The following is a 15353-nucleotide window of genomic DNA, read 5'->3' as shown; positions in this document are numbered from 1 at the left end:
AAGCACGCATAGAAGCACAATGACAGATGAAAGTCTAAAGTAGCAGGGGTGCTAATGGGAAGTAGGGGAGGTGGGAGCATTCACTAACCAACACCGGCGGCCGCCGCGGACCCAGGCCCGGCGGGGAGCGCGGGAGAGGTAGCGGAGAGGAGCGGGAAAAGGAGATAGGCGACCAGGGGGGCTCAAATGTCGACAGGGCGGGACCTGGCAGGCATTAAATCCCAAAACTCAGAGAGGAGTCTGGCATCGATAGGCATCCTCCAACCAACTCTCGACCCTAAGAGCAGGCCGCCAACCCCAACACATGGCCACCCTACGTCTGGCGAGGACCAAAAGCATCGAAATCAGGCGGCGGGAAGCATCAGGGCAAAACTTAACAAAGCCAAGAATGCACAGGGGAGGGTCTGGGCGCACTGCAGTACCGGTGATGTCAGAGACGGTGGAGCACACCGCCTGCCAGAACTCAGAGACCTTGGGGCAGAGCCAAGCTAATGGGCTGCGGCGGGAGCAGCGCAACACATACAAGTATCTCCGGGGGTGAGCCCGAACCGGTGGAGCCTCACTGGGGTGCGGTACAGTCTGTGCAAGTACTTGAAGTGGATCAGGCGGAGCCGGTAATTCGGGGACAACTTTTTGGTTTGATTACAACCAGTCGGCCTCCAAAATGTCAATTCCATGGGGTGGGTTGAGTCCAGGCGATGATCCGAAAGTCAGGCGCACCCATCCCACCAGCAGACATAGGGAGGGTGAGGATATCATAGGCCACCCTGGGTTGTTCACCTGCCCAAATAAGCAAAATGACTAGAGAGCGAAGTTTGCGAAAGAAATGAGAGGTGAGGGGGATAGGTATGTTCAAGAAGAGATAGAGAAATTTAGGCAGGACCACCATTTTTGCTATGGCGATACGGCCAGCCAAGGATAGCGGCAGTCGTCTCCACGAAGGGATTCTCGATTCAAGCCAATCAACAGCCCACCTTAAGTTCTACCTCCACAATTCATCCAAATCCCTACTTAACCAGATGCCCAACTAGCACGTGGGGCCGGATGCCCACACGAATGGAAAGTCCGGTGTGAAGGGAACAGTAGCATCAGTCAGGGGAAATAGGACCGACTTACTCCAGTTCATCTGGATGCCCGAAAGCCCGCCAAAATTTATGATTTCCCGAACCAGGGGGCTAAGATTTTCCTGGGGGTGGCGGACATATAGGGTGACGTCATCCGCATACATTGAGACCAGGAGAGAGCGGGAAGGGAAACCAATGCCCCTGTGTGTATGGTGTTGCCGTAGCCTGGCAGCCAGGGACTCCATGGCGATGGCAAAACATGGGCGATAACGGACACCCCTGGCGAGTGCCGCAGGCAATGTTGATCGGGTCAGATGCCTGACCATTAATGAGGAGACGTGCGGAGGGACTGGTGTAAAGGAGTTTGATATCACGCAGAAAGTGAGCGCCGAAACCCATACGCGGTAGATTGTTGAACAGGAACGGCCACCACAAGATATCGAACGCCTTGGTGGCGTCGAGTAGTGCGGCCACTGCCAGCAAGTTAGGGTTAGTTTGATGCAGGACAGAAAATGGTACGAAGATTATGTGAGGTTGCCCTGCCAGGTATGAAGCCAGATTGATCAGGGAGATTTGGCGAAGATTTTATTATCTATGTTTATAAGGGAAAGAGGACGGTAGGTGTCATGACGGTCGGCAGGCTTGTTAGGGTTAAGGAGCAAATTTATCAATGCTTCGCGCAGGGACTGCGGGAATAGCCCGGTGTCGAAAGACTCATTATACATGGCCGCCAGATGCGGTTCCAGGATGTCAGCAAACGATTTGTAGAACGAGGCAAGCAGGCCATCCAAGCCAGGGGCCTTGTCGCTAGGTAAGCTGTTGATGTCTGCCAATATTTCTTCCCTGGAGACTGGCTCTTCAAGAAATATTCTATGGTAGTCTTCGATCCAGACGAGGGCGAAGGACTCAAAATATTGGTCGAACTCCTCCAGTGGCAAGGGAGTGCCGGCACAATAGAGGAGAGAGTAAAAGTCGAGAAAACGGGATTTAATATCTACCTCAGAGGTGGTCCTGTCCAGGCTCTATCACTGAGAGCAGGTATATAGGAGGCAGTGCGCGGTGGACTTAGGAGGTTAGCACGGGTACGTCCCGGGCGGTCACCCTCCCCAAAGCTGCGCGCTCGACCCTCTCTACAAAGGAAGGACAGTTTACAGCCGGCTTCACCCGAGAATACGGTATGCTTTTGGCAAAGCAGCGCCAGCGTCTCAGGGCTGGAGCACGCCGCCTGGGCGGCATCAAGCCACGAGTATTTCACTTCCATATAAGGCTCGGGAGCAATTTCGCTTTTATTACTTTTATTAATGGGGTAAAAGTTGGGCCTCCCCAAGAAGCTATAAAGTAGGCGAAAAGCCCCTTGTAGACTTTTGGCTTTTTTCTTCATCTCCATTTTATGATATGAAAAAGATCCTTTCACGTCAAACAGTATCCCAAGATATTTATAACATTGAACTTTTTCTAGCTCTCGCTTTTGGTGGTACGATTTGCTGCCCTTGCGATACTTGGTACTGACTTCCATTAATTTTGTTTTTGTTTTCGTTTATTGTCATTTTGTTCTTAATTGAATACATTGATGTTTTGTTTATTTATCGCTGACGTACTATCCTTGTTTGGCTTAGCAGGACGACGTCATCAGCGTATAACAAGTTTGATATTTGTTTCTCAGCCAGCTTTGGTGAGTCTGCTAACTCATTGTTCATTGCAAGGGTAAAGTCTGATAAAAATAGATTAAATAAATATGGAGCTAAAACACACCCTTGCTTTAGGCCGTGAGTTTTTAAAATTTTCCTCTAAAGCTTTGAGCCATTCCCTAGCCGGACTCTTGTCCAGGTATCAGTATATAACAATTGCATTGCATTTAAAAGGCTGGAGCTAGTGCCATAACGATCCAGTTTCCTCCATAAAATCTGCCTATTTATGCAGTCAAAGCAGCTTTAAAATCAACTAAACATAAATATAATGGCTGTTTTTTTGTTTTATATTTTTCCTTTAAAATTCCCAGTGTTTACACATTTGTTGTTGTACCTTGACCGTGTACAAAACCTGATTGGTTCAGTGGAATTAAATGGTTTTCATTAGCTCAATCAATTAACTCCTTAAATAGAACCGATGCAACTAATTTAGCTTCAATATCTTGGAGCGTAATTAATCTGTAATTGGATGGGAGGGACCAGTCCCAACTTTTAAATATAGGAGAAATGATAGATCCCTTCCATGCCTCGGGGACGGTTCTTGATTGGAGAGCATGATTAAATACTGCTGTTCGATAGCTCGACCAATATGATGCTTTCTCCTTATACAACACAGCGGGAATCCCATGTGGGCCGGGAGCACCATTGGATCTCCGATTCTTTATTAATTTACATACTTGGTTTTCTGTTATCTTTCTTTTCTCCTCCTATTCCATTTATAGCCCAATCAGTAGAATTCACAGCCATGTTAGGAGTAGGATTCAAATGCATATCTATGAACGATACCCATTCAGATTCAGTTACTGTTGATGAAGTAGATTTCCTACTAGATCTACTCAGTTTGTTTAATACAATCCAGAAGCCTCTTGACTTACTCCTTTTGCAAGCATATAGAGCTTTTGCCCACAACTATTGCTTTTCTTGCATTTTGTCTTTCCAGACCATTTTCCTTACTCTTCTATTTATCTTTTTAAGTTTTACTCTGTAAATTAAATTAACTTCAAACTTTTTTTACCAATCTCAGGATTCTGTTACGTCCTTTTTTTAATTGATGGCTTTCAAACGAAATTTTCACCAATGAACATGCTGTGTTTTTTCCTCCACTGACCTTTATCAGCATATTATTGAGATTGACTGGTAATTAATTACTTTGTGAAGAGAGACCATTTTTCGACAGCATTCGAATATTATCCTTCGAAGTGAAAATCAACAATTGCCTGCGCAGTGTTTGTAATAGAATCTTTGGTGTTATCTGACCAATATAGTTTCTTATAATTTACTTTCATTATTTCTCCCGGAAGTGTCTTATAGTTTTTAAATCTTAGGCCATTTAGGTTTAACTCCATTATTTGTTGATCGTGGTCGCTTATATATATTCCCTCTATTTGATAAGACAAAATGCTATGAAATAGATTCAACAATGCTATTGTATAATCTATTCTAGACCTATGATACTCTGCTTGAAAAGTCCATGCTGATGGCGAATCTTGGGGAAGTTGCTCATTTAGCACCCTTAGACCTATGGTTTCTAATTCTTTTACAAGAGTCTTGCCGATTTTTTCATTCTTTTGTTCCCTCATACCCATTGTTGATGAAAAACTTGGAATCGACCCTAAGTAATTTTCAAACAAAACAGGTGATGGACAGAATGTGGATCAATGTCACACATTCACCCCAGTCCAAAGATCTGGGCCCAAATCCATCGTTTTTTTGCACTCCACACCACCCTGGGTTAGACAATGGCGATATGCAAATCAGCTCTGACCCTGTGCCCCATGGGAACAGTCCAGTCCGAACTACAAAAGCCATATCCTTCCCAGAACGGAATCAAGCATCCGAGGACCGGACCGGTTTCGAGGTAACACCTCTCATCAGCCCGGCTAGCTTGACTCCAGTGGTGTGGAGTGCCTGGGACCCACGTCTGAGCATCCCCAGCGCACTTAGGGCGGAATTTGCAAACAAAACAGGTGATGGACAGAATGTGGATCAATGTCACACATTCACCCCAGTCCAAAGATCTGAGTAATTTTGCCATTGTATTTCAACATCTCTATCGTAAGAACATAGCATATTCATGTTATAATCCCCGGTAATAATAATCTCAGTTTGGGTGTCATTGTCCAGTTGCTGCAATATCATAATTATCAAATTGGTCGCCATTGTTCTTCGTAATTATATACGTTGATTACTACAAGAGATTTAATTATATTTTGTTCCTTGTATCGTATTTTGGCAATTAGATCATCCTTTTGACTTGGGACGTCCATTTCACTTTCCATTTTTAGTTCAGTTGATATAAAAATAGCCAAACCCCCACAAGGTCTGCCATAGTTACTTGTTCTCTTAGCTAATGAGTAATAACCATATACCCTTCCAATCTAAAAGGAACTAAAGCCCAAGTGTCTTGTAAACAAATGATTTGAAAACAGCACAAAGTAGCTAATTGGTTATTCTGAATCTTTGCTTAAACGCCATTTATATTCCACAAACATAATCTGACCCTTTCATTCATAATTCTTGGCCCCCTTAAAGGAACTTCAGATTGTAGATGTCATTCCGGCCAGACATTATGGAGGGCTGCTGTTAGCCAACCTAATTTGAAAGTGTCAAATAATAATTCTCCTATTTTTTTCCTCTCATTATTTTAAAAGATGCCCGTTAGTCATACCTATGTTTGTTTTAAATATTGAGTATTTCTTATTATTCTCGGTTCTCATTTGGTTATGATTTTGTAATTTTGTTGAAACAAAAGGGCTGGGATAGAAAGGTTTCAGGAGAGTTATTTTTGTTCCCCAGTCCTGAAAGAGATTATGTTCTTGCATAATAAGGCTGGCGGCAGTAGAAGATGTCCAAATTACTAATGTCGATTCTCGATTATTATTCTTGATTATGAGGAATTGAATTGATTCTATGTCGGTACATTTAATTTTCTTTAATGAGGGTACTGCATTACACAATTTTAATATGTTCCCAAGAGTCAAGATATCATTATTACCCCTAGATTTATACTCCGGCGTAAGAATTACCTGCACCACTCCTTCTTTTTGATCTGGGTTCTTTAATTTAATTTGTTGCAGGCTATTTTCACCTTGAGCATGTCAAATTAACCTTCCATTATGAATTCTAACAGTTTGAGACTATGATTGTCGATGTTTATGTAACTGCTTCATTTCGGTTCCCAGATCTTGTGATAATTTAATATCCTTCCAGGTTTTTAACAAATCTCTATTCGTTTCATCCTCTCTTATACTCCCACTCTTTGCTCTATTTGTTTCCAATTGTGATGGCTTATTTTCCACCTGTTTATTACTTTCCTCCACTTGCAGCATTTCTAAGGACTGAATTTTCCCATTCTCTATCATTTCCATACTATCAGCTTGCTTGTTTAAGCATTTATTTTTCATAACTGCTTGTACCTCCGATGGATCCTTATTAAATAGAGGGTAAAAGGGTTTTGTTGGTAACATTTGTTTACCCTCACCTTCACAATATGATATTTGGTCATGGTTGTTTCCAGTGTTCAATCTCACTATATCTGATGCATTTGTATTTTTTATACTTTTAGAAGTTTTATTTCTTGGTTTCTGTTGTTTTTTCCTCTGTCTTTTTGATAGATGAACTTCTGGAGCTGCGTCTGTCCATGTTGATTGTGTCGAGCATAGGTTTATCACTTCTTGATCTTTTGTTTTATCATCTATTTTTTCTTTAACAACAACAGTATTGTCTTTACTCTTTATTGTATCTTTGGAGGGGCAGTCGGTCTTGATGGGTTGAATTCCCACATTAGGAAAATTCCCTTTTGCATTGTCAATTATCGTTTTTAAAATATCCGGAATGGTAGCAAATTTGTTAATTAGTAGGGCACAACTACACTCTGCATACGTAGATATTGACTGAGATTGTGCCCTTACTATTAGATTATTTTGCGTTGTTATCTTCTGCTCAATTCTGGTAACAGAGGATGCTATAGCGCTCAAGTGATCTATTTGGACCTCGATTTTGTTGGACTGATATGTTAAAGCTTCCAGAGTTAATTGCGAGGTTTTGAAGAATAAATCCCAAATTGCTCCCGCGTTCCCACTTCCAGGTACCTGAGTACCTGGGCTATGATGTTGCCCATTTATGAATGATAGGTCCTTATACTCCTCTTTTTGTGGTCCTTGAAAATCATGACCCTCGTTCCAAGAATTAATGAATTGTGGACTACTATTCAAAACGTCTTTTTGATATGGAGTACTCCAACGAGGCAGAGTTTCTGGATTGCTGTGTATTCGTCCTTATTAATTTGAGATCCGTTATTTTGATTAAATTTTGGCTGGTTCAGTTTTTTGAACGGAATTTATTTTAGACAGAGTAAGATCCGATTTCAGTGGGGTATTGGCTTCCCTTATGATTTTCACCCCACCATTTAGTTCATTTGGAGCTTCGTGCTCTGGTTGATTTATTTGGCCCAAATTAGACAGTTCCCCTATACCGTTAGCTCTTCTATTGGCGTTGGCTGCTTAGTTGGTAGTAATTGCTGAGTATCTCACATTGTTAGATTTGTGCATTTTGGGTCCTCTTGTTGTGAACGACCAGTAAGTGGAATAGTTAACATCTTTAGGTCCGTTATTTGGCCCTAGTGGTTGACTTGGTCCTTAGTTGAATTTGACATTCATTTGACTTCAGTTTCAGACTCAATGTGGCCTGGTTCACTTACTCCTTGCTAAGGGAATATAATATTTGTTCTTCTCAGTGGTTTAATTGGAGTTTGAAGATCCCATGGGTCAGTTAGCAATGTTAGCATAGCACCAGTTGGATCTTTCATAAAATCAAACTTTGACGGCGACTTTCCCAGTTTCCCAAATGTATGGACCTTAGATGATTTAAAGGACTGTATGTCACCTGCCTGTTTTATTTTAAACGTATCTAATATTAGTGTTTGTTGTATTTTTCTTTTGATAGGAGGGAAAGGTGGCCGCTCCTTTCCTGACCTCATAATACACCCTCTAAGGCGAAGAAGCCTTGCTTCTTTCAGAGAATCAAACGGGCCAGTGACAAGACCAAAGGGTGCTTTGGTAGGACAAAAACACCTCCAAGGGAAAACACCCCCAAGGCACACCTCAGTACAGAATCCACTGGTACTGCTGGTTACTTAATTAATTAATTAATTAATGGATTGATTAATATCCGGGCTCCTGGTAGGAGTGTAGTCTAGGCATCCAGAGTAATTCAGGGGTCGAGGGGTGCTTCAACAGGGTCAAAGTCTATTGTCACTTTCCCCGTTGAATAATTTCTCAGATTTTGTATTAGAGACTTATTACAGACTCCAATGGCTCAGCGACTTACGGACTGATCAACTTTAACTATTTGCCATACGCCACACACCTCTTGCCACTTGTCACTCACCACTCACTTTTCATTGCTTGTTCGTTGCTATTCATCGCTGTCAAGAGTACAAGGGAGAATGCTGGCAATCATTGAGGAGCAAGTGCGGGATCCAGAGCCAGTCCCACTACAGACAGCAGATGTAGGCACTTCACTCCACTCCTCGGCTCAGTTCTGCTCTGCTCAATGCTTAGTAAATACGTAAAATCAGGCGGCAGGCCAAGGCTCCTCTGGGCCCTCTGTGCTCCTCTGTGCCCTGCAGCAGCCGCCGCACCAGCAGCACCGCAGGCCATGGCTACTTTGACCCCTGCAGTGGCTGCTGCACCTGCAGCACCAGCAGTGCCTTAGCACTACAGGGCCGGCAGCGGCCGTTCCTGCCCCCAAAGCAGATCCGTCGAACTTAAAGCACCCGTATAACAGGACACGGGAGAAGCGGGAGAAACCTTCGGGAGCGGGAACCGGTCACAAAACAAACCCGGGCAGTCGTCCCAGGCTCCGCTTCTCTTGCTCGTTAACTCCTCCTCGGCTCCGCCTCACAACTCTAATCGGTACGCTCTGCACTCAATGCCGAATCACAGGCCGACAATGACTGTGAACACCAACAGAGGGAAGAATTGTGTTTTTCCCCCAGTTAGTAAAGAAAACAGCATAAGTCTTGGCTCCTTCTGCTGCACCCAGAGTCTTATACGTCTTTTCAATCTAATTTTTCTGACTGGAAAAAAATTGTGTCCTGATTTTCTGCATCTAGTAAATACAGGTGCAGAAAAACCTAACAACTGATAATCAGGTGGAATAAAATGAACACATGAAAGTACGCCATAGTTTCATTGCCCTTAAGTTCATACTCTGGGCCATAGTAGAGGGATAGGTCTGGCATAGTCCTCGCAGCACACAATAGATTTGCTTGAGGCAGAGGCCAAAACTCAAAAGTCAGGATAGCAGATACAAGTAGGTGGTAACTCAGGGCAGGGGAGAATGCCTGTTGTCCGTGGCGGAGTCCTTAGCGTCTCAGAAATCTGCATTACAAATTAATTAATAGTGTATATTTTTTAATATCAGTTTGGTGCCAGTCCATATGACTTTAATATCTGCCTTTGGGATTCTATGTTACAACTCCATAGGGTACATGTATCCTTTGTGAGCTTAATAAAATGCTGAAAATTCTACAAATCCTCACTCCTACATCCAAGTACTCTCATGCTACCATTCTACACTCTGCTCTGTCTGAAAAACAGCTCAACATTTTCGAAATTGTGCCTTGATTTGGCTTGTAAATTATATTTTTGGAAATGTACATGTATTAACTATTTAATTTTAATACTACAGGTGATTGAAATTATGGACGAAGAACGCAAGATTTAGCACTAAGCAACTGTCATTGCCATAAGAAGGATTATTTTGAAAAATTGAAGGACATCAAGCATTCTACGTTTAAACAATTTCCAAAAATCTAAGTGTGGCGAGGAAAGTACTATACCTGTAAGTGAAGTCTCTAATTTTGCATTTCATTAACCCAGAGCAAAGCCATATCTGTGCACACAATATGAGAAATATGTAGAAACACCACTTCAGCATCCTCATCTGAAATATTATCAGAAAGACAAATTGCCTCAGCATGACAGAATAATGTTCATCTAAAGCATCATGTAATTCTAGAGAGGAAGCGCACACAGCATAAAAGAAAGTTACAATAAAAGGATTCTTCTGGATACCATCAACGAAAAGACACTGAAAGAAGACTCCGAAGCTGACACGTTAACAGCCAAAAGATTGGAAAATCACCTTTGTTCAACAACCGTTTTTAACCAGTTACGCAAGTTTGAGACTATCTGCCTCGGGATATAACACCTCGACCCACTCTGCTCCCTTGCAAAAACCTTAAAAATTCACCACTTTATTGTGTTCATGACCATCTCAGATTGTTTCCTTTTTATTGTGTACTGTTCTGTAATTCTATGTAAATCGCCTCAACATTATCTGTTGTGCAGGAGTGATATGTAATATTGTTAAATATAAAAATGCATTAAAGGCGCACCGTTGCGCTATAGCTAATGTAAATAAATCCTCGTCTTTAGAACTACAAACTTTAACCTTACACCAAACATAGAAAGGGTAAAAGGAGCTGATGTTCTGCGACTAATGATCCACAATAGTACTGTGCCGTTCTAACGCCCTCAGTTACTGCCATTACGTCAGTGCAAAAAGGTACTTATCAGTTTAATCATTAAATATCAGACTAACACCTTATTTCTGCATTACTAAGAACCTATACAAATAGATTTAAGAAAAACTTCAGTCGAGGGGGAGGAGCCTGGCCAGCGACCATGATGGCCGCCTGACTCCTCGGCTCCGCTTACCGCTGAACTGCTCTCCCGGTTTCCGCGACATCCTGCACGCACTTCTTGGATTAATCGGCGCTGGCGGAACCGGGAGGACAGCCTGATCCTGCCGCTGTGCCTCGAAGTCGGCTCCCGGCAGTGGAAGCGCTGCAACGCCCTCACCTCCTCCGGACTCGGCGAGGCAGGCTCGGCGTCTTTGTTCTTGATGTGCCCCCTGCCCGTGTGCAACGACGATCGCCGGGGGCTGCTGGACGGGGCTGGCTGCCGTGTCTCGCAGCAGCTTCTTGATTCTGGAGCCCTGCTTGCCGCTCTCTCCGACCTGCGCGCAGAAGCCCCAGACGCAACATTGTAACACTCCCTGGAACCTGCATTGAATCCGCCGCTACTTTGTTTCGCTGCAGGGCTGGGACGAGCGCCATCTTGTCGCCTGCTTTCAATCCCCGAAGGTAAACACCCGGGACTGGGTCTGTTACAGCATTGCTGCGGGGGTGATAGTAACTATTGCCCTGCGCCCCCCCCGTCTGGGCTCACTTTATCATGAACCAGCTGGAGCTAATTGGGAATGCGGGCAAGGAGAGCTATCGACCGGCGGCGCGACACTGCACATATTTGCACCGACTGGAGGACAATGCTGCGCCCTCTCTCCCCTCGGCGCCATTGCGGCTAAGTGATATCCTGAGCGCCCTGTCCGCCGTGAGGGCTGACCTGCGCGCCGTCGCTGGGGAACTGGGGGGTCGGATGGACGCGATATTGTCCGCGGCCCCCCTGTCTGTTCGTGACGATCCGCAGCGTCTGGCCGCTACGCCACACCCGGTGAAGCATCCTTGTGGCCCCTCTGCCCCGGTCCCCGCTGACATGGAGACGGCGCGGAACTCCGATCCTGCAAGCGTACTGGAGAGAACACCCCTGGGTAGACCCGGAATGTCTGCGGCTGTTTTCCGGCTGGCAAGACGGTATCGGGCGCCATTTTCTGAAGATCTCTCAATGGCGGCTAGCGGAATGCAATTCCCTTCCTTGGACTGGTGGCGAATGTTGGGACTGGCTGTACGGGGTGACCCCGCACCTTGCAACGCTTCTTGTGTCATTGACGTTTTCTCGGCAACGGACTGGATGAACGTGTGGGACCAATCTCCTATCCTGACGAGGCCTCTTCATCCCCTTATTTCACCTGTGTCATTTTCGATCCAGTTGGACTGCGTTGCTGCATCCTACCGTACGGGGCAAGGTTGAGGGTGTCCCCTTTCCCTTCGGAACTGTCTTCCTTGTACTGCTGGGACACTGATGGACTGCCGGTGGATTTCATATGTTGGTACTGTATTGGTGGTGGAGTCGGGGTAAGGGTGGCCGGAATGATGTACTTTGACAGTTTTGGACATGTTCTTATGGCCCTCCCCCGGTCTTCTGTGATTTATGTTCCTTTATTTCTCTTTCCTAACGGAACTCTTCTCTAGGTAAACTGTGCTCTTTCATCTTTCTTCCCTTTTCCCTGTCTTTTCCTCCTTCTCAATTTTCTCTTTTCTCGCTATATTTCGGGTTATGGGGAGCCAAACACTCTGCTAGGGGGGGGGGGGGGGGGGGGGGGGGTAGGCCGTAGCCTCTGCATGTGTGTAGGGTGGGGGGGTAACTTTTAGTTCGTGTTTTTTTCTATGGTGCCTTTTTTGCTATTATATGCTTTTTTCTTTCCTCTTGGCCCGTGTTAGGCATATTGGGGGATGGGTGGTAGCGTGGTGTTAGTTGGGATGTTGCGTCCTCTTTAGGGGTGTTCATATTTTGTGGCCATCCTCTGGTTGGGTCCTGCATGCTGCGAACTGTGCTGATTGGTAAAGGTGTCTATAGTGAGTCCCACCTACTCGGACCTCGTTTCTTTTCTCTTAATTTTATTAGTACGGATAAATATGACCTGCTCTTAATGGTAGCGATGAAAACCTTTAAAATTAACCTTCACTGATTCTGAGACATGGTAATACGGTAACTACAGTGTAACCTTTTTACTGCTTGCTTCAATGAGAGATATTACTGTGTCGCCGTAACGTAGCATTGGTGCTTTACTGTTTCCGTGGCCGGCCGGTAGGTTGTAGGCCCGTATTTGTTCTGATTTTGATGCAAAATAAAGGTTTTAAAAAAAAAAAAAAAAAAAACTTCAGTCACAAAATAAGTTGCTGCCGGAGAGGCTACTACCTAAACACTATTATTTGCTAGAAAAATTTCAACAGGTGTTACAGGCCTGCTTCCAGACATATTCTGCTCAATTCAAGTGTTAAGAAAATTACGCACAATTTCTTTTATGGATAAATGCTGAAAATTATCTAAACAAGCCCGACTCTAAAATCAGGTTCACTCTTACCGTGGCATATAAGCAAGAGAAAACTAAACGTAGAGATATTAACTCTAGGAATACACCTTATAAAAACACGGAGTGTGAAAACAAATTCAGTGTTCAAACTCGCCTCACTCGAGGCAAAATAACCGAAGTTGGGGGAAAAAGTTACCTGTGCCAAAAAAGATACAGCCATAAATCTTATCTCACAGAATTTGACAGAATGCACACTGGGGAAAACCACTCTCAGTGCAATGTATGCCAAAAAAGTTTCAGGCGTAAATCTTATCTCACTGAGCATATGAGAATCCACACTGGGGGAAACCACTCTCCGTGCAAAGTATGCCAAAAAAGTTTCAGGCGTAAATCTTATCTCACTGAGCATATGAGAATCCACACTGGGGAAAAACCTTATCAGTGCTCTGAATGCCAGAAAAGGTTTAGTATCAAACCGAGTCTATATCGACATGCATTAACCCATTCTGTAGAAAAACTTTACCAGTGCGCTGAATGCCAAAAAAGTTTCAACCGTAAATCTTATTTCACTGAACATATGAGAATCCACTCTGGGGTAAACCCTTATCAGTGCTCTGAATGCCAGGAAAGGTTTTGTAACAAACAATGTCTTTCTCGACATGTAATAACCCACTCTGGTGAAAAACCTTACCAGTGCTCTGAATGCCAGAAATGCTTCAGTGACAAAAACAATCTCACTCGGCATAGAAGAACCCACACTGGGGATAAACCTTATCAGTGCACGGAGTGCCAGAAATGTTTCATTGACAAAAACAGTCTCACTCGGCATAGAAGAACCCACACTGGGGATAAACCTTTTCAGTGCTCTGAATGCCAGAAATGTTTCATTGAAAAAAGCAAACTTACTGAACATACAAGAATCCACTCTGGGGAAAACCCTTATCAGTGCTCTGAATGCCCAAAGCATTTCAATCGTAAATCACTTCTAACTGCACATTTGAGATTCCACACTGGGGAAAAACCTTATCAGTGCTCTGAATGCCAGGAAAGGTTTTGTAACAAACAAAGTCTTTCTCGGCATGCAATAACCCATTCTGTGGAACACCCTTATCAGTGCTCTGAATGCCAGAAATGTTTCAGTATAAAAAGTAGTCTCACACGGCACATAAGAATCCACACTGGGGAAAAACGTTATCAGTGCACTGAATGTCACAAATGTTTCAGTGAAAGAAGCTGGCTCACTCGGCATATAAGAACCCACACTGGGGAAAAACCATATCAGTGCTCTGAATGCCCAAAAGATTTCAAACTTAAATCACTTCTAAAAGCACATGTGAGATTCCACACTGGGGAACAACCTTATCAGTGCTCTGAATGCCAGAAATGTTTCAGTGAAAAAAGGCATCTCACGCAGCATATAAAAACCCACACTGGGGAAAAACCTTATCAGTGCTCTGAATGCCAGAAATGTTTCAGTGAAAAAAGCCATCTCACGCAGCATATAAAAACTCACACTGGGGAAAACCCTTATCAGTGCTCTGAATGCCAGAAATATTTCCAAGACAAAAGAAGTCTTTCTCAACATACAATAACCCACACAGGGGAAAAACCTTATCAGTGCTCTGAATGCCCAAAATATTTCAAACTTAAATCACTTCTAACTGCACATGTGAGATTCCACACTGGGGAAAAACCTTATCAGTGCTCTGAATGCCAGAAATGTTTCAGTGACAAAAAAAGACTCACTAAACATACAAGGACCCACACTTGGGTAAAACGTTATCAGTGAACTGAATGCGACAAATGTTTCAGTGAAAAAAGCAGTCTCACTCAGCATATAAGAACCCACACTGGGGAAAAACCTTATCAGTGCTCTGAATGCCACAAATGTTTCAGTCAAAAAATCAATCTCATTCATCATATAAGAACCCACACTGGGGAAAAACCTTATAAGTGCTCTGAATGCCACAAATGTTTCAATGCAAAAAACAGTCTCACTTACCATATAAGAATCCACACTGGGGAAAAACCATATCAGTGCTCCGAATGCCAAAAATGTTTCAGCCAAAAATCTCATCTCACTGAACATGTGAGAATCCACACTGGTGAAAAAAAATATCAGTGCTCTAAATGTCAGAAAAGATTCAGAGGTAGAGATGGTTACAAGCGCCATAAGAAAACACACTGTCAAAATAATTCAGTGCTCCGAATGCCAGAAAAGCTTCAATTTTAAACTCAATCTCACTCTACATGAGCAGACGCACCCAGGGGAAAAACATCATCAATGTTGTGAAAGCCAGAAATTCCTGTTTGATAGGCACAGCCTCACTAACCATAAGCGACTCCATACTGTTGAAAAACCTTATGAGTTCTCAGAATGCCAGAAAATCTGCAGAGAAAAACGATATCTCACCATGAGAAACTCCACCCTGGAGAAAGTCCTTATGCCATAAAAGCTTGTATCTGAAAGACAGTGTTATGCTTCATGAGAGATCCCACTCGGGGGAAAAACCTTATTAGTGCTCGAAATGCAAGCAAAGTTTTGGTTACAAATTACTTCTCACTTGACATGAGCGAGCTCACACGGGAGAAAAAAGCCTTA

The 15353-nt window shown here is 43.7% G+C and overlaps 1 protein-coding gene across 1 annotated transcript in view; it reads left to right on the top strand.

The window, feature by feature from the left end:
• LOC147738078 (uncharacterized) overlaps positions 1 to 15034 on the top strand; it is a 50868-nt gene extending 35834 nt beyond the window's left edge. The window contains 2 exon segments of the mRNA XM_086925025.1: positions 13461 to 13686; positions 13855 to 15034. Of these exon segments, the coding sequence (XP_086781151.1) occupies positions 13461 to 13686; positions 13855 to 14984 (1356 nt within the window). The 3' untranslated portion in view covers positions 14985 to 15034.
• Positions 15035 to 15353: the final 319 nt, after the last annotated feature.

This window comes from Lissotriton vulgaris, chromosome 1_1, assembly GCF_964263255.1.
Source record: "Lissotriton vulgaris chromosome 1_1, aLisVul1.2, whole genome shotgun sequence".
Taxonomy (NCBI): Eukaryota; Metazoa; Chordata; class Amphibia; order Caudata; family Salamandridae; genus Lissotriton; species Lissotriton vulgaris.
This window is presented reverse-complemented; position numbering and strand designations above follow the sequence as displayed.